Raw genomic sequence first — 20,158 nt, 5'->3', positions numbered from 1 at the left:
TCTAATTTTCCTTCTGGAAAGGTTTTTTCAACTTATTTGGCTGCTCTTGGTGATTTTAGAAATGCGCGACAATGCGAATTTTGCTGCGGTGGGTCAAATATAAATCAATGTCCTGTAACCCCATGTGCATATCAAGTGACCCTTTGTCGCCCATGTAAACAGATCCCTCTTGAACACAAAGAAAGCGATTTCCCCACAGCTGACAATAAAACATATTGGTGGTGTGTATGTCTGTGCACGTGCAGACACACACACAAACACACACACACACACACACACAAACGTACAAATACAAACAAATTTGAGTGTGTGTTGATGTGTGTTTGTGTATCCAGCCGTCTTCTGCGGCCGCACGTATCATTGGCTCCATAGCCTGGACAGATGCTCATCGGTTTCCAAACACTCACACTGTTTTGTTGCTGATGTAAAAGGCAATGGTCTCATGCACACACGCACGCACGCGCGCACACACACACACACGCACACACACACACACACACACACACACACACACTCAGGCAGTATGCATGCGTGTGTGTGCAGTCATTTGCCCTCGCAGGGAACAGCGGCAGTGTAATACTGTGTCGCTTAGCAGTGCCGTGATGCAGAGCAGATAGACTCTCTCAGCTGGGTGCACTGCTAAACTGTTTGTGTACTCTTTCGTTTTATATCTCGCTCCCGCTCTGTCTCTGTTTAACCGGGGCGCCCAAACTTTATCCCCTCCAAGGGCCCCGAACCGAAGACCTGTTTGTTTTTTTGCCGACAGCAAAACACTGCAGCGGTAACAAGATAGAAAACGGTTCACAGACACAAAAGGGTCCCAAGATTCAGAGGACTCCTATAGCTCTCACAAATACTGTATAATGTTTACAATGTTTTTCTTTTTATATGATTAGTTTCACCTGTAAAGCCTCATAACTTAATAATACCACTGTTAGAAAATTGCAGGATAAATCCCAAAGCGGACATCTAGATTTTTGCTTTACCCAAGCAAAAGCTGCACACTAAGTTTATCATCGGACAGGTAACATAAGAAACATAAGTATGAAAGTAGACTTACATGCTTTACTTACGTTCAGTTTTGAGGTATTGTGAGGGATGTTATATTTTTACTGCATTTTCCACTGCAATAATCTGCAACAGCTGCAAGAACTGTATGGTTTTTCCCATGTTAATGCAATAGATATTATCAGTTCCTAAAAAAGGGATTTTTAAAACAACAATGGGCTTCAATTACAGTGCTTACGTGGAAATCTGTGCTTACACTGTGTGTACACATTTTAAGCAATATTTTGGGATTTATGTTTTTACTTTAATTTGTTCTTACCTTACCTCCGAGCACTCATACGCACACATCGGCTTTGTGTTTTATAATAGAATTTCCCGTAAACAGGTTTGTTGTCTTAGCAGCTTGCTCTGTGCAAAGGAATCGGAGAATGATAGCAGCTTGTTGATAGTGAAAATCATTTATTGTTTATGTTCTCAAAAATCAAATCATAGTAGGAATATAACTAAACAAATTGCTCTTGAAAATACAAACATCTTTCGTTCCGGTCAAATTTGTAAATGTCAAATGAGTAAATTCTAAAATTGCGATTAATCGCACCAATATCAGGTGACCAATATCACAATTAATTACTTAAATAATCTGATTAAAATGGGTAAATATTGAATATACAATAAAATATACATTTGAAAATTATATTTACTAATAATAATAATAACTTTCATTGTTCTCACTGGTCCTGTTTTGTTTTTTATGTTGGCCAGGTGTATTAATCACAGCGGCTCCTATGAAAGTGGGAGGCAATGGCTCAGGAGGTAGAGTGGGTCGTCGAGTAGGTGGAAGGTAGCCGGTTTGATCCCCGGCTCCTCCTAGTAGCATGCTGCTGTGTCCTTGAGCAAGACACTTAACCCCCTAACTGCTCCCCAATTACATCTGTTACTAGGATGGTAAATGCAGAGAAATTGCAAATTTCCCTGTTGTGGGAAAGGTATATCAAAAAATTCTAGGACCATCAATTGATCATCAACATCATTGTACATGCAGCTGATTAACTATGCACACAGAGGACACAGGATATAAAGGATTGAAATGAATCTCCAAGCAGGTGGGACAGTGGCATATTTAGCTGCATTAGAAAACATTGCTGTACCCAAGAGGAACAAAGAGTCGGATATTGCACGGATGTTTTTTACTGAGTCAATCGGAAATGCCGCGTGAAGTTTCCCTTCCCTCCCTCAATTTTTTTTCCTGTAATACAAATAGTCCGGCCGAAACATCTGTCGTCATTAAAGCTCACTTCAGACCTCCTCACACTCTCCTCACACTTAGAAAATGAATCCATTCAAATACAGATGTACAGTGTGTGTGTGTGTGTGTGTGTGTGTGTGTGTGTGTGTGTGTGTGTCTGTGTCTGTGTGTGTGTGTGTGTGTGTGTGTGTGCTTGTGCGTGTGTGCGTGTGTGTTTGTGTGTGTGCTGCCTGCTAGCTGTGCCTGTACTCTCATCCTGCTTGTTATCGCTCCCCCTCACCTCTCCTCCTCCCCTCCCTTCATCTGCCATCACCAGTTCTTCACACCTCTGTCTCACATCTTCTGTCCATGATGCCTGTTCTCTCTCCCTAATCACCTTTCCTCTCTCATCGCATCTCTCTCTCTCTCTCTCTCTCTCTCTCTCTCTCTCTCTCTCTCTCTCTCTATCCCGTTCCCCCCCACTGTTATATTCATTATTCAGTAATGTGCACACATGCGCTCTGGCCATTCCATGAGCTACCAAGCCCAGGTTCACACTTTGCTCTTGAGGTTCATCAGAAGCTGATCAGAGCTGATAAGACCAGTAAATGACATCATTAGCTGGTGCGCAGCTCACAGGTTTTAACAGGTTCGATCACATCTGCAATCTGAAAATTGTCTCTCCCTCTTTTCATCTCTCCCCCATTCCGTCCCACTATCTCTTTCATAGATTTGTCATTTATGATGAGATTGCCCCCTACAAGGTAGTAAGCATAAGCGACATCTAAAATGAGTGAAATAGATATGGAAATGTAGGTTGTTGTGACTCCAGAGTCGGTTTTCAGGTTCTGGAAATTGACCTGTCCAAATACTTCCAATCAACTGGCCGCTGGAGTTACAACCTTATTTTGTTATATAGTATTTATAAGTATTTTTTAGACCCCGGATCGCGCGGAGGTTACACAACAGCAATTTGCCTTGTTAGTTGAACAGGACGGTATGATGAGAAAATAAAGCTCAATTACATAAAAATATAAGTCAAATTGAAATTGCAGTGCTTGGAGATTCAGTGAAATTCTCCCATTGACACCCATTAATTTTGCACTAAATGTGTAAAGTTGAAAGACTTGAATCGATTTTCCCTTTTTTGACATCAAGGCCTGGGTTGAAAAATTGTGAACCAATCCTTTCATGTAATTGTAATGCATTGCCAAGCGTAAAGTTATTTTAAGTGTGAGTGTAAAGTTGTTTTTCAGGCAAATTTGAGTTTTGAGAGATATTTAAAAAAGCAACATTTGCATTTGCACCTGTCTTCTGTAGTTTCTTGATGATTTTGATGTGTTGATGAAGAGGGAGTGACCGCTGATGCTGACTTGAGTAAAATAATAGATTTATTACAAAAGAACAGCATCAGACCAGACTTGCCATGGACGTCCAGGAGAGAACAAAGCCAGAGGTATTCTCTGCCGAATAAAACTTGGGCGGGTGCTTTTAAGCTTGTCCAAAGACAACGTTGACCATCTGATTCTAATCTATGGGTCACAGGCCACATTCCACCTCCCTTATCACTGGGACCCCTGGCAATGGGCTTTCGCTCTTGAGAACCATGGCACCGTCTGTTAGTAATTATCTTATACAATGGGGGCTGTGTTGGGACGCCACACATTCCAAGACACCTCAAGAAAATTGCATAACGTAATTCCTTAATGTAAAATAAGTGACCTTTTTAAACAGCAGACATTTGATGCTCTTCACTCTGAAAGCAGACATGTTTTGTGCAGGGGCGATTCCAGGGTGTTTTAAATTGGGTGGCAAGAACAGGGGACCAAGAACCAGAAATCAGAAAAATCTATCAAAAATAAATACGGCATTGAAAATTGGCTTAAAAACATTGGGCATGATTTTAAGGATCTTGTGCAGTGCCCTGTGCCCTAATACAGGTGTTCACAAGAGCCATTTGTATTGAATAGCTGTTTTCCATGGACAGGACAGCACAATTTGGTTCTACTAAATAAAAAACATCACATAAGCATTATTCATTTAACTTGTTTTATTTTCAATACAAACATTGCAGTGTGTGTGTGTGTGTGTGTGTGTTTGCGTGCATGCGTGCCTGTCTGTCTGTCTGTCTGTCTGTCTGTCTGTCTGTCTGTCTGTCTGTCTGTCTGTGTGTGTGTGTGTGTGTGTGTGTGTGTGTGTGTGTGTGTCTTATCATGTGGGTTAACTGCACGTCACACATGTAGGCTATGCTCTGGCTACCTAATAGTCAAATAAAGTTATCCATATCCAGGGACTTGGCTCTCTGTGACTCTCTGAGCACTCCCAGGTCACTCAGGTGCTCATCAGTCACAGCTGTTCGTAGGTAATTCTTGATCGATTTCAGAGTGTAAACTCTGTTTCAGGGTGTGAACTCTGTTCACAAGCAGCACTGCTAACTGGTATTGTAATAGCATTTTTGCAGAAGCAGAAAAGTTAATGGAACACCTCTTTGAAAGGCTCCAGTAACACAGTGAACTCCAATATGCTGGTCAGGCTTTGCATACCGCCTTTCCTTTTCCTCTCCAAAATCCTTTTGGCTTGATGCAGCTCATGCCTCAGGTCATCCAAGTTTGACTCGTAGATCTCGAAAATAGAGGTGACTCTTCTAAAAAGCTGTTGCTGTCGGGATGGAGTGCTTTAACGCTACTCGTTATGTTGCAGTGAGGCTTGGAGAAGTGTTTCTGTAACTCCCTAATCAAAGAGTCAAGGATTGGATAGAATGTTCTTTTTAAAACCAAACTTGTCATCTTGGTCACTCCTACGCTCGCCAACAGTGAATGTCACTACAGATCCCTCTGGTCCAGAGCTGGTATTCGCTTGCCTTTTTTTCACCCTTTCAATGCTGATATTGCATTTTTGAGTTCTGTCTAAGACCCTCTCCACAGCTCATAAAAAAATGTGTAGTCCTGAAGTGCTTCAATTAGCTCAACAGCTCTTCCTAGGTGTGACCATGACTGAAGCGTATCAGATAGAAGCTTGGTGTCACTCAGAACTTTGCAGAATGTTGCGAGAAGCCCAATAAAGGGTAAGTCAAATTGGGCAAGAATGCCCCCTGCCTCCACTGACCTGTCCCCACTTCTCATCAGCAATATCTTCAAGGACACAGAGCACTGCAGGTAGCCTGTCCATCATATTACAGCAGGCAAGGCGCCTGCATGCCAGTCTTGTCTCACTAAGCTTCGGAAGCTCTCTCATCTGACCTCCATACATTTCTCGATGAATTCTAGCCATTTGTTGTGAATGTACCAGCCCGACTTGAAGGCATACTGCGTCTGTAGTAAAGAAAAGAAACATGCTCTTCAGGTACTGACTGGACAGTATCAACAAGAACGAAGTTCAGGCAATGTGTGTTGCAGTGGACATAGAATGCATGTTTTGCCACTGCCTTCAACACCTGCATGTTTTCCGCTCATTACGGACGCTCCTTCATATCCCTGGCCTACAAGATTGGTTTTCTATTCCAGCCCATATCTCTCTAGACAATTCTCTGTTAGGCCTGTAGCGTCTAAACTATCAGCTTTTTGAAAATGTAAAAAACTCATGTACTGCCCCCTTATAATTATATCTAAGGACAAGTGAAATTTGTTATTTTTTTCATGTCCTTAGTTTCATTGGCTAGAACACTGCATGCCGACTTTCTGTGACCTCTTGGATATTATGCTGAACCATCAGCCAAATCCCCAAGGATTTCTTTTTCAGTGATATAGCTTGTGTATTTAGCATTTCTGCTGGAGATTTATTTTTTCGCTATTGGTTCATAGTTTACTCTTTGTTCCAATATGGCCAGAAAGTTCCCCCTAGTCTCTGACTCCTCTGACTCACAATGGCCTCTTTGGGGATTATTTTGTGTCGCAGTAAGCAGGAGAACATCTGCCACAGTTTTTATATAGTCCCAATTCTCTTTCACTCTTTTTTGGTACTCTTTATCCATTGATTCCAAAAATGACTGTTACTCTCACCTTGTACTCAAACCATGCCAACATGGCATTTCCATGGTGCTCTGATTTGAAATGTATTGCAAACCCACTGTCCTTATATAGTGCTTTTTTCCAGTTTGCAAAACAGAGAGTGAGGCAAAAGCAGATTGCGAGGCAGAGGCAGGTGAAAAAGGTCTGCATACAAAACAATGGGCCGAGTCCTGACTTGTGACTTGTAAATATTCTATCCATGGATATTCTTTATACCATGCAGAAATAAACTGCCTCCTCTTGTTATCTTGTCCTTGCTGGGTTCCAGGGGAAATCTTCAAGTTAGGCTGCATGGGACCCACCACTCTGGATTGTGAAATATATAAGAATATAAATACACTATAGATTTGTCCCTGTTATTTCATCAACAGTGTTCACAGTGAATTGGTCTAAAACACAGGAAGATGACATTTGTCAATATACCTTGAGGTTTAACGGGAGCAGCAAATTCCGATCCAGATGGAACTGGGCGGTGCTCTCTGTCACTGTCACCATCTAAATCTGATCCACTTCTGCTGCGAAAAGCCTGCTCTGAGACTGGTCCTCTTCTCCCTCAGAGGTTTGTGGGAGCTTTCATTACTGGGTATATCTAAAACATTAATCAATTACCATCAGGGGGACACCGGGATTTTATGTCTCCCGACTTTGAGCTATTACGGTAATACGCCTACCCCGTAGAGCCAGCTCCGCGCCAGTTCTCTTGGTACTAACGGTACCGGCGCCCCTGATTACTATGGTTAATATGTTTATCTTGGAAGTGGTATCTCGTGAACTGGTTGTGAAAAGGCTCATGTTCTGACTTTCACCTGTTGCTGCAGATAGATGGCTGCTGGTATAGCCCTCTCTGGCCCTCTCAGGCTGGCTCTGACCTGTGCTGGCAGGTCCATGGCTGCTAGTTTGTTGGCCCTGACTGGTGAAATGTTGTCTTTGACCCACACTGAACCGAAGTGCATCAGTCTGACTCTGACATGGTTTCTTCTTGGATATCCTGCTGTGTCTGTCCCTTTTTCATTCTTTATTTTTTCCACCAAATTGTGCCCCCCAACCCATCTAGACACGGCAGTGGTTTTGTGTAGAAGACAATATGGGAGTTTCTTTCCTTGTTTGTAAGCAATCTTACCAGATGCAATTCTCACCGCATTAGCAGATCGTTTCCTTGATGCTAGTATTTTCTCTGACTACATTTATTTATTTATTCCTTTTCCAAGTGCAATTGCTCTTGGAACAAACAGCTGCAGTCAATGTTTATGCTGTTTGTTGGCCCCCTCTACAAAGCATAACACACAGCAACAGTTCAAAATGGACAATTCAGTTAAATAAACTATTCAAAACTATGGTGAATATGCTTGAATTAAATTACTAACCCAACCCCTTGTTTCCGCTTGCTGCAAAGGTGACTTACCCATCAATATTGCCCAAGACAATGAGCTATAGACTTCCGGCATTGTTATGCTAAATCCCCTTCATCAATCAGCTGTCAATATACACGTCTTGTCCTAGAACCATATATTTTTTCTGTATTGACTGGTTAATGTCAAACTATTGATTCCACTCGCCCCCGGTATGCATTTAAATGACACAGAGTAAACCATTCAAAGGTTCACAGGTCAAATCTGATCTAGTAGTGAAGGCTGATCTGACAGAAGTTTAGGATAAAGTGCTTAAGGTGTAATTGATGGACTCTCTACAGATATCGTTTAGTATATGGTTTACTAGGGCCCTGTTTGGAGGACCATAAAGCAATTGTGCGCTTGTGATCTTTCAATGTCAATGGTCAGTGGTCCTCTACATATACTTTGTACGCTGATATGAATAGAATAAGATGGTGACATTCCATTGGTTTCAAAAACAAACAGAAATACCTAAATGGCATACTGGACGAACACTCGAGTGGCTAAGACAATTTGGTGTCTTTGACTGAAGAATGTGATATCATTAGCGTACTATCAATTATCAGATGATGATGTCATAGTTAGCCACCCGATCCGGCGACTTTGAAATGTGACAGGCAGACCTGAGAAGGTAGATATGGCAGCGGCTGAAATGCAGGCATGATGTCTCCGAAGATTCCCCTTGAAGTGGCGGGGGGCGAAGCAGAGAGAGAGAGAGAGAGAGAGAGAGATAAGGGTCAGGCCATCATGGCACCGGGGGGCATCTCAGTGGGACCTTATCTCTGACCCGAGAGGCAGAAAGCATCGACACCTGACAGAGGGAATTCTGGGAAGGGAGGGATGGATGAATGTGGGTGGTATACCAGTCAGCCAGGCACATACAGGCAAGGACAGATAAATAGACAGGAAAAAAGGAAAGACAGACAGAAAGAGACCTATAAATACAAGGTACAAATGTACCAAGATATACATACAGGTAGTTTGGCAGACAGACGGACAGGACAGCCCTTAAAAAATAATTAAAGATTAATGCAGTGAAAAAGATGGAAAAAGTGATATCACCCACACACAATTGAACCGTCTTCCACAAGTGTCACTTATTTGTTCAAACTCAGGCAAACTTCAGTTCAACTACAGTACAGTACAGTTCATTAGAGTGAAAGATAGGAAAGGTTTGGGACTCTATGTGGGTGATTCAGGTTCATGTATTTATTTCCCGAAAACATTCTTTGCGGAGCAAGTTCTGTTGACACATCGACAGTGCCACACGCTTCCACACCCATACGGGTCGGCCCATTCAAGCAGCCAATTCCTCCTGCCCTACCTGCTTCGCTGTCTGCTTGCTTTCTGCGTTGCTGCACTCCCTCCACCTTCCCTGCATCCACCTGTTGGGCTCTGCTCTTCTATCCAATGGGGGGATTCAAGCGCATCACTCCTATTATTTCTAGCTCACTAAGTATGACTATGTTTTCTGTACACCTGACTGAGTGTTGAGCAGTAGAGCCCAGACACCAAACTAAACAATCCATAATAGATAAGGATCATTTTAAAGTAAATCTCACTCAGAGATTCTTCATTTTCCAATGCTACCTATCTGTTCTAAATACATGTACATAATTATAAAAATGCATATCCAACCCAGAATTACAATGTGATTAGATGTTATAGATGATCCGTACAACCCGGTTTCACAGTTTTTCATGCTTATAGTCAAAAAAATTATCACAATTAGTCATAAGATTGTCAGACTTTTTTCCTGCTACACAAAACAAAATTCAAACCATTTCATTTTTTTTTTCTTAAAAGAACTTAAAAGATGAAAATAGAATAGATTAAAAGAGATACCAAAATAAGGTCAACTGTTTTGGACTCCTCTGGACATGTACTTATAGAGGTGTCAACAGGGGGCGCCACTTAAAATGGCCAAACATATAATTCAAGGCTTTGCAAATTACATATGTAAATTAGGACGCAGGTATATTCCCCAACCAATTTAACCCCAAGTAACACATGCATCTGGTTTTTCATCCATATCCTCTTTTCCTCTTCAGGTTTATAATAATTTAGCTCCCTTACACATGAGGCCATTGCATCAAGATGCAAAGCAAAATGGCGCAGAATTGTAGTTTTTGTTGTTGGCTAGGGTTTCAAACGTTTATAAAAAAATTGCATAAATATTACGTAATGTGTATAACCATTTGTTTTTGCTCCTGTTGAAGCCACAAGTCCGTATGATATCAACCTTGTTTCAAGAAAACCATGTTTAATTCTCAATGTCAGGGAGAAGTACTACACTACACACAATCCTAAGTGTAACAGTGACGTCTGTGATTAGTGGAGTTCGCTGTTACCATGGAAATGTTTACTGCACTGGCTGATGGGTACACAGGCACGCAAATGCTGATATTTATATCCTGTTAAATTGTATCTATTAATGAGATTCATACTGAGGGTATGACCCTATATCCCTATTCTCACCCAACCTTGAATTTAATAGACCATTCAACAGAGAAAAAGCTAAACCAGTATTGCGCTTTTATTTTGTGCGAGACAAACAAAATTTAAACCCATGCTTTCAAAATTGTAATACATCCATGCCCCGCAGTGGCACACTTTTGTCATGTTAGCACAAAAAAGCGTGGGACCGGGTTGTGCATATAATTTATAACATCTAATTACAGTGAAACTCTGGTTTTGATAAGTTGTGGTAGCAGGACTTAAGGCTGTTTTTCCACTGAATGAAGGGACTATGACAAAGAGTTTTTGTGACTTAACTAATCGTTTGTGTGCCGATTACGAGGTACCAGGGAGGGGGGGCAGTTGAAAGGAAATTTCTGTAAGCCATATGTTTCGCTTTAAAGCCACACTTTGCAATTAACACAGAACTTTTATGTGGCACTTCGAAACTGCTGAAGCGATTTGGAAGATTTGCTGCCGTTACCCATTTGATGTTCAGCTTAATTTTGTTAAGACTCAGTGTTCAGACACTTCCTTCGGCTCATTAAGTCAAGATGGAAACAAACATTAACCTTGTGGTGACTTGCCGTCTTACTTTGCAAAAAAAAGGAAAAAATAAAAATAATCCTCTTAATTTAACTCAGGCCGCTTTTGAACTTGCCCGAGTTACAGTAGTATAGTTTGACTGGGATTTTTTTGTTCTAATAACATTAGAACAAAGAAATCCCAGTCAAACTATTATGTCTTTAAAGGGATGGTTGACAGAAAGGAAGAAAAAAAATATTAACAGCACTTTTTTTTTTTTGCACATTTAATGGAAGGATATGGAAGGACCTCCATGAGTGAGCGTATTTGATTACTGCTTGTCTTCAGTGAAATATGGGGAATTCTAATAACTTTTGCCCCAGTATGGGTTTCCTATGGGTATTCCCAGACTGCCTAAAATGAACCATTCTTGTAGAAGCCAGTCTATTTTTATACTTTGTTTCTCTATTCATGACGACAAACATTTAAATAATTCACACCATAATTACAAGTCAATAACTTACTCAGCAGACCTCTTTAGGCTAATGGATCCTGGCTTACCACACTTCCTCGTAGACAAGTCAATCAATTGGAAGAAAGACTCACACACAACTCATTAAATAAGCCAATTGCTCAACAGTAAAACACTGGGAAAAGAAACAATTGAACTAAAATGGCGCGGGCAGTAACTACATCTTTGACCATCCTCCGAGACTGGTCTGTTGGTACATTTTAATCGTACATTTTAATATATCGCAATATGCAAACATCTGAGTCCCAAAAACGGCAATCCCCATTGTGGCCCGTCTATAGTCAGACGCTATTTTCTAGAGTTCGAGTTGCAGCCTATTGCCATGTGGGCCACTTCCTGTCGATAACTTCCTGGTTTGATGAATGAGCTGATTAATAGGTGAGATGGTTCATAGTTTGAAGTTTCAGATCGAAAGGTGATTTTTCTATGGGAAAATTGAATGGGGCTTCCGCGTAGTCACAGGCTTTTCAATCATTTTACCTTTGCATATACTGTATGCCTCCTATATAACTGGGGTTGTTGAAATCGGTAACCATTTTCACGCCAAACTGATAAATCTGCTGGCGTTTTGCTTAATCTGGCTCGAGTCTACAACAATTCAAAATTGCGATCTAAGATGAGCTTTTTCTACACTTCCACACTGGTTGTAACATAGCGTCAAAATATTAAACAGTAAATAGCGTTCTGTTTCATTGTCAGACACTGTATACATACAGTATGCCTGTTTTGGTCGCGTTCGTAAAAGTTTAATTAAGGATGAGTAGGAAAACCACTTTCTACTGCCGCCATAGTTATCACATGATACACTTGTCATTATGACTTTTGAGCTGACGGTGATCATTTGCAAAAAATCATTAGATTCCATGACAGCAGTTACCAGAAACAGAGAATTCTCCACAGTCATGGTATAAATTTTAAGCCACTTTAGTTAATGTCGCGACATGCAAATTAGCTGCAGTTACATCAGCTGGGGCTGAGACAAATTAACCGTCTACCTGCACACAAGATTCCCAAGGTCAGGGAACATGAATGTTAAAAAAATAAGAGCTTGGCGGTTGACCTTACTGGTATTTGGGGAAGTTCCTCCCTGTCAGCGCTTGTGAGAGCATTTTTGTTGCTTTGAAAAGCTAAATGCTTTAATATTTTGACAGGTGAGGTTGGAGGTTACTGCTCAACTGTCCGCAGCATGGAAGTAGTCAGTTTCGCAGTGGTTTCGCAGTGGTTTTTGTTCCTTATAAAAAGAAGCAAACTTTAACCTTGCATAACATAACATAACAGTTGGAGCTCAACAGCAAATGTGATACAAAGAAAATGTTAACCCTAATTCATATATTTTTATCCCCTTAATATATAGCGCTGGCGTTGGTGGCGTTATGCATTGCCCTTCATTGCCACGAAGGTCCCATGATTTCAGTTGAGGGTTAGGGTTAACCTGACCTCCAGAGATATAGTGGCGAGTCCATTGCATCCCGTTCTGTGACTCAAGTTGTATTACTCTATATTGCTTAACTTCAGCATCACCTTCCCACGGTGTTGCAGTACAGTGAACTAGGGGTGGAACCCAATCCGAATACTGTATTCAGCAAAGCACAAATAGTGGGGTTTTTACGAATATTTATTTAGTGCAAATATTTTTTAAATTATTTTTGTTTGGGAAGGAAAAAAAGGAAACTGTGAGCACGGTGGGTATTTGTGCTCCACCTGCTTGTGCGGATGTGACAGGAAGACAAGAGGAGAGGGGAGGGTGTCTCCACGGCAAGTTCGCTCTCTCTCCATCATGCAATTCACTGTCCTGATCCGAGGCCGAACGGGTGGACAGTTCCTTAGTTGGGTTTAAAATATTGGTTTCATACAGGTAGAAACAAATGAAAACAAATAGATCTAAAATAAAACCACTCTGGGGCGAATTCACAAAATGATTGCGCCGGCTTTGCGGCCACTTAACCAGCGCAAGTTACAGAATAAGCAAGCATCTAATTTACAAAGCACCCGCAAACATTGAAATGCACTTTTAACTGCGCTACCACGCAAATAGCGTCTCGGTGCACGGGTGCTTAAATTAGGTATTTAAATGAGGTATTATGGATGCATTTGTTGCAAAATTGGCCCATTTCCATTCAAAGGAGCATCGTTGCAAATAGCGTGCAATTCACAAACACCAGTGTTAATAGCCACTCGCAGTTAGAGTGACGCTATTACCCTGTGCAGAAACCTAGTGGTTATTGCACAAGAACAAAAATAAAAAGGCTCCACTGCGCGATCGTCTTCAGACAGCTGGTGCAAGTGAAGCATATTTGGAAGGGGTGTTAGACCCGGACTTTCCAGTGATCTGTGAATTATTTTTTGCATCATTATTATTATAATTATTATTACTGTCACGGCGTCCTATAGTGATGCCTTGAAAAGCAACCTGCTGGAACTTTAAATGATTCATTGTACAAATAAGGCGTTACAAACGTTGACAAAAACGGTTCTGTAATTCCTATTAAACTCAAAATATATCGAAAAAGTAACTAAAAGTTATAGGGAATAGTGATGAAGTGGATAAAACTGGCATTGAACCACAGATGGCATCAAACCTGCATTTTTTTCAGAAGCGATCTCCTTGCTCCCCTGGCTTGTTTTTTGACTAAGCTGAAAGTGTAATGTAGTGATTTGATTATCTCTGGTTTAATGCAAGATGTGTGTGGTGAGAGAGAGAGAGAGTCAAATAAATGATGTGTTTTGATGTGAAATGTGTTTTGTCATGCCACTTATAAATATGTTTAAAAGGATGCAGTCTAGCTATATGTATCAAGTAGCTACATTGACTGGTGAAGTGTCATCCACGAATCTTGATATTCAGTATTACTTTTTCATCACTTTTTTAGATTTAAGTAAAGTCTGTCTAGAACATATAAAATAAAGGCAATCACATACAGTAAAACCTAGATGCAGACGCATCTAGGAAGCAATTAAAAAGTCTTATGTTTCAAAGTCATTCAACGGTTATTAATGGCTATTCACGTTTGAGTCGTACAGCCCCGCCCTGGCTGCCCTATTGAAATATTAACAGCCAATCTCTCTGTTCCTCCCACCCCATCTCTCTTCCAGGCAATGAGCAGTCGATTTTTCCCCCATGACGTCATCCTGACGGACGCCATTCTCAGTTTGGATGAGGACTCCGTTCTCTCGACCAATGAGGTGAGGCGTCGGCCCTTTTACCCTTAATGTTACTGAAGCATTTAGATCAGATGGAATATAGGAGTATTTGTATTTTGTACTCACATGGGGGAACAATTACTCGGCATAGATTGAAGCTAATTGTAGTATTAAATTTTAGTGATTTATTTTGTTCATCATTAAATGTAGCTGTTGTCATTGGTTATTCATGAAGACAAATCCACAGTCCGAGTGGTGGACAGTGATAAATGGCCTTGCTGAAGGTAAAGGAATAGTTCCGATTTTTTTTCGATTATCCCTGTTTTTTTACCCACCCCTCATGTAGTATGTAGGTAGGTTTCAGTCCTGCTTTTTCCCCATACTGGATGCTCCACACCCCAATCAGGAGTTCAATGCAAGTAATGGGGGAAATCCACTATCTTCAGTGCGAAAATTCACTGTCATTTTCAGGCATAGCTTACACGATGCCACAGCAGTCAGACTATGCAAATTTGAGATTTTAGTTTTTTCAAATTTGGTTATATTGCATATATTTTATTTTCATTGCTGTGTTGCAGTGATGTCACCGGTGTTTTACCCAAATGGGTGATCTGCCAAATTGTGATGCTATTTATCCTGAGGACTTACGACACATTTAAAAGATTAGTGTACACAGAGAAGATAGTAGCCTTCCACAAGAAAATGAAGTAATTTAACACACACACACACATATATATATATATATATATATATATATATATATATATATGTTTAATGTTCTCGAATTTGCAAAAACATTCTGCTGTGATGAAGATTGTGGATCTGTCCCCACATCCCTTGCATTGAACTCCTGATGGAGGGATGGAGGCGCATGTACAGTATGGAGAAAAAGCTGGACTGGAGTCAAACCACCCTACGTGCTACATGGTGAACAGAAAAGAGGGATTAACTTTAAAAAATCAGAACTATTCCTTGATATTCAAGTTAACTGCCTCCGGTCCTTGCTATAGTCAAAGCTCATCTCGGCCCCACCCGCTTTATCACCATTGTGCCGTTTCATTCATTGAATATTCCACAGTTTTTTTTCCACTGTCTTTTCAATTTCATAAAAAATATATTGACCATTAAATTGTTGGGAGGCAGGAGAGGAAAAACTAAACACACGCTGTGCCTTTAAATTAGCGTTGGAGCTCTCATCATGAAACTAGTTTGGCTATTACCATTAATATCATGCTACACCCTAGTTTGATTGGAGGCTAATTAAAAAGAGCTTTGTTGCTCTGCTGAGTGTGCACGGTATAAATGCCATGCCGCGTTCTAATAAGAAAACCAAGACAATAGTATTGGAAGTTTAATTAAGTGTATGTGCCGGGGACAAAGTGGGTCCATTCACAGCTCGGCAACTCTTCCATCAAACAACTCGCTTTAGTTAAAGCCGTCCGGCGACACAATAACCTCACTGTGCATCCAGTGGCTCGCTGTTGATTGGGTTTCATTGTTTGTGCAATGTGTTTAAATTTGGGATGGCCCACAGACGCAGGCAAGGCAATGGGTGTGTAAGTGTGTGTGTGTGTGTGTGTGTGTGTGTGTGTGTGTGTGTGTGTGTGTGTGTGTGTAAGGCAGTGAAATATCGCTATGTCCAAGCATATCAAGGTCAATCCCAGCCCTGCTCTAGCGATGCAAGACTCTCAAACGATTCCTTTCGTAGTGGACAAATCCTTTAAATGACGCGGGAGTCTGGAGTCACTCTGGCAACAGTCGTTCGTTCGAGGACTGCGTAAGTGCGGCCAGACACACAGGGATAAAAGAGAGTAGAATCTCCACCGAGGAGAGCTGAGAGCCCCGAGTCGTGAGTGACGCGTGCGCCCCAAGACGAGGCGGTGACTCCTGAACTGGTTCTCAAATTTTGTTTGTGAACAAGATCGATGTGCGTCAAGCCCGGCAGAGAAATCTTCTAGTCACAAACAGAAAATAATAACTGAGAAATTACTGAGATTCATGTGAAAAAGGGGTGAAGGCATTTGGCATAATTCATTTTGCATGTGACTGATTTACACTTTCCTCAAAAAATCATTTTGACAGAATGAAATGATTCTTCTGAGAATTACATTCACAACTCAGCGCTAAACGGACTCTTCTGACTCGTTACACCAGTATCAAGTTGGAAAATGTATCAAATCTTTTTACTACGTCATACGTCAAGAGCCAAACCTCTAAAAAGAGCGAATCTTTTCATCTGACAATCAGATGAAATTGAAGATAATTTTTTCAGTACGTCTGAAAACATTCGCCATGTGTCAGTTTGTGTCGCTTTAAATGAAAATGCCGCTGAACTGCCGGAACTGTTTGCCCCAGTTCTGTGAGCCCATCGTAAGAAGTACGTTTTCTTTCACTGTCACCTTATCAGTCCACCAAAATCTCTTTCTGAACAAATTTGAGGCGAGAAATAAGCAATCCAGTTGCTGAATCTTCAGGCCTATTAGATCTACAAGGCCTCGTTTAAAAGTGATTTCCAACTTTCGTAAGGCGAGGGCACTGCCGCACTGCCTGCTGCACCGCATAGACACTGCACAGGGCTTTTTTTTTGTTTCATTCTGGAAACTTAAAATAACATAAATTAAATTAAAAAATATCTACAATAAAAACACACTGACCGGATAGCATGGCACAGCCACGTGCCTTTTTTTTTTTTATAGAAAAAAAAACAGCAGAATTTTTTTACATTTCCCTTGTTTGCAGTTTCTTCATGTACAGTTGGTATTAATTCATCTTTCTTTTAAAAGATTTGTGCTGATCTCTGCAGCCAACGTGTCACTTTCCATGCTTAGCTTTTAGCTTCGATACCACTGGGTCCCGCCAAGCTCCAGCCGTGGGTGGAGTTACTGAGATGGAGGGCGGTTTGAATTCGAGTGTCTCAATGTTACGTGGTACTGAGAAACAAATGTGAACGGGTTGTCTCGCCACATGTTTTATGAAACAGACGGCTCACCAAAAACCAACTGGGTTGTCTTAGTTCACAGTTGGTGTGTTAGGAGGCCCATCAGAGACCCAAATATACAGTATGTGCACAAGCACTGAAAAGGCGAGTTTTTCATAATAGGTCCCCTTTAAACTTACAAATACAAATACAAATACTTAAAACTCTTAAAACTGCTTTTCTTAAACTTACTACTTAGACTAATCTGATCATAAACTAGCTGAATATGTTGCTTCCTAACTTCAAAAAAAGTTTTATTAAATAGTTAAAAGTAAATAGGAAAAAGTTAAATTAAATAAATTAAAAACTATGATTTATAAACTTTTTTAATTTCATACATTTTTTATTTTATTTGAATGGAAAACAGGGATACATCACAGCGCACCACTGATCACATTTCGAGCAAGCAAGAGCAAACAAACAACAACAAACAAATTGAAACATTTAAAAACATAATTAAAATGACATATATTTAATATTTTTTTATTTCAGAAATTGCATCTTGTCCCTTTCCGGTCTCTTTACTCGTGTCTCAATGTTGCTGACATTTTCATTGCTGAATTAACCTCACAAATATGCCAGTGTATTAAATCCATGAATGTATAGTTATATGTATTGTATATTATATTATTCCACATTATATGTATATTTTAACATTGATTCTCGTTTACAGAGGGGCTGGTGCTACTTTTCTTGGCAAAGTAGTGGTAAGAAAAGTGTTGTGATAAATGGAACCCAGTGTGGGAGAGCGAGATCATTTATTGAAATGTACACCCCGGATGTTAATTAATGTGAATATTTCCGTGCCGATACATATGCGCATAAACTCTGGTGGGATTCCACATATTATTGGTCCAGGGCTTTAATAATGGAGTTTAATAAAGCCTTCTTACTGACAGAATAAATCCTTTCACAGGGTAAGTATGCTTCAAACATTCACACTCTCCTCCCGTTGACTTTAATTTACTCCTAGTGCCTTTTAAAAATTGATCAGGGCTTGAAAGGGGGAATAATTTGTTCTGCAATTCCCGTGAAAGCCTTTTATTACATATTTTTGGCAAGCGACATTGATGTTGCTGCCAAACTCTCTCTCTCTCATCAATCTATGTTCCTCCCACAATCTTTCCCCCTCTCAGCCCTTGCTCCTGACACATCAATTTTTCCCCGCTTTCTCTGAAAAAAAAAAAGACTGTGATTATGTGGCTGCACTTAATGAAAATGACCAAAACAAAAGCTGTGGAAAATAGTTATTGTAAAGACTGCACCAGAGTGGTGATGAAAAGTTTGTCTCGTTTTGGAGATTCGGCTCTTTACGAGCAACTCAAGTCAAAAGATTTGTTCATTTTATTCAGACTCTTTGTTCTTTTGATTCAGTCAATGTAACGCGTCGGAAGAGTCCGTTAGGCCCCGAGTTGTGAATGTGATTATCACAAAAATCGTTTGATTCTGTCAAATGTATTACTATAATTGTCATTAATTTTTTCCTGTTCGTGAGCAGAAGATCCGCTTCAGGGCTTGAGGCAGGGCTTTGCGACTCGGGACTCAGGGCTCTCTGCTCTTTTCGTCTGAGATTCAAGTGTCCGTTCAGCTGTCTGTGTCTAGCTGCAGTTACGGAGCCGCTAACAAACGACTCGGAGTGACTCCCGAGTCTTTTAAAGGATTTGTTCGCTTGCGAGTCGTGCATGACTACCCCGGAGAGGAGGAGGGAAGAGCAGCCAAGCGGAGGGAGCGAGAGGAGGGGGCCTCATGCAGGGGTTCTGCATGAGGCCCTCTTCTTCTTCTATTTCTATCCCTGCTTCGCCCCGCTGTGGTCAACATCGTGCCAGACTGACCATTCCACTGTCAAAATAGAAAGCGTCAGCTTCAGCGAAAGTTTTCACCTCCTACTGACGATAGGGGTTGAGGGGGAGTGGGGCAGGTAGTGTTCCCCGGAGCCAATTAGAAATCAGCGAATTGAGTAAAGCGCGAAAACCGTTGGGACGCCGGCATTGTTTATCCAAAACACGAGTGTTTAAAACAAGCGTCAGTGGGGGGGGGGGATGCTCTATCGAAAACTCATTTTGATGCCTCAGTTGAGCTTAAAAATAACCTACCTGTGATGATCGCACACCCACAGTTTTAGGGTTTAACCACCATTATTATTAGTTTCCCTATTTTTGTCATAATTTGTCTTTTTACGCGCTACATTTATTTATTTATTTTATTTGAAGTTAAAACGCATAATAATGACACTTTTGTTTCATATAGCATATGGCATCTCATAGCATTAAAGCATTTCACGCAGCATCGGCTCTAATTTGTGAATGGAACTCCCACAGGCGCATGCGCATGCGGGACTCGTGACCGGACGGATCCTCGTTCACTCACGGCTCACGGATGCCGCTCGCAATCAAAGCTGGAGTCAGGAGTCGATGCCTTTACTTGGGGCGCATGCGTGACTCACGGCTCAGGGCTCTCGGGTCTTTTCACTCGAGATTGGAGCCCCGGGTCAGCCGGTGGGTCAGGCTGCAGTTTACCGAGTCGCGAAATAGCAACTCTTGAATGACTCCTGAGTCATTCAAAAGATTTGTTCGCTACGAACGAATCGCTTGTGCCTTGCAATGTTTCAGCCCGTTTAGTGATCAGTTGTCTTTATTTCAATCCCTGTTTCGATCTCATTTTTAATTTGGGCCTGACAGTATTATTATTATTTTTTTTTTTTTAATGTTCCCCTACAGTTTGATATCCTTACCCATCCAAAGTTGTGAACATTTTTTAGTAAATTAATCCAAATTATTTTTCATGTTCTAACTGCGACATTACCAAGTTTGACATATTTTAAGAGGAAAGCCCCCATGATTCATTTCTCCCCGTTGGATTGAATTTGTATACCTGGAGATGCCCCGACAACAACTA

At 40.9% G+C, this 20,158-nt stretch overlaps 1 protein-coding gene across 1 annotated transcript in view; it reads left to right on the top strand.

Moving 5' to 3' along the window:
- LOC307247973 (exostosin-1) overlaps positions 1-20,158 on the top strand; it is a gene marked incomplete at both ends in the record, with an annotated part of 239,236 nt that overhangs the window by 199,959 nt on the left and 19,119 nt on the right. The window contains one exon of the mRNA XM_080024150.1: positions 14,239-14,328. Coding sequence (XP_079880276.1) covers positions 14,239-14,328 — 90 coding nt within the window. The remainder of the gene's footprint in view (positions 1-14,238; positions 14,329-20,158) is intronic.

The sequence above is a fragment of the Zeus faber genome, assembly GCF_960531495.2.
Source record: "Zeus faber genome assembly, chromosome: 2".
Lineage (NCBI taxonomy): Eukaryota > Metazoa > Chordata > Actinopteri > Zeiformes > Zeidae > Zeus > Zeus faber.
This window is presented reverse-complemented; position numbering and strand designations above follow the sequence as displayed.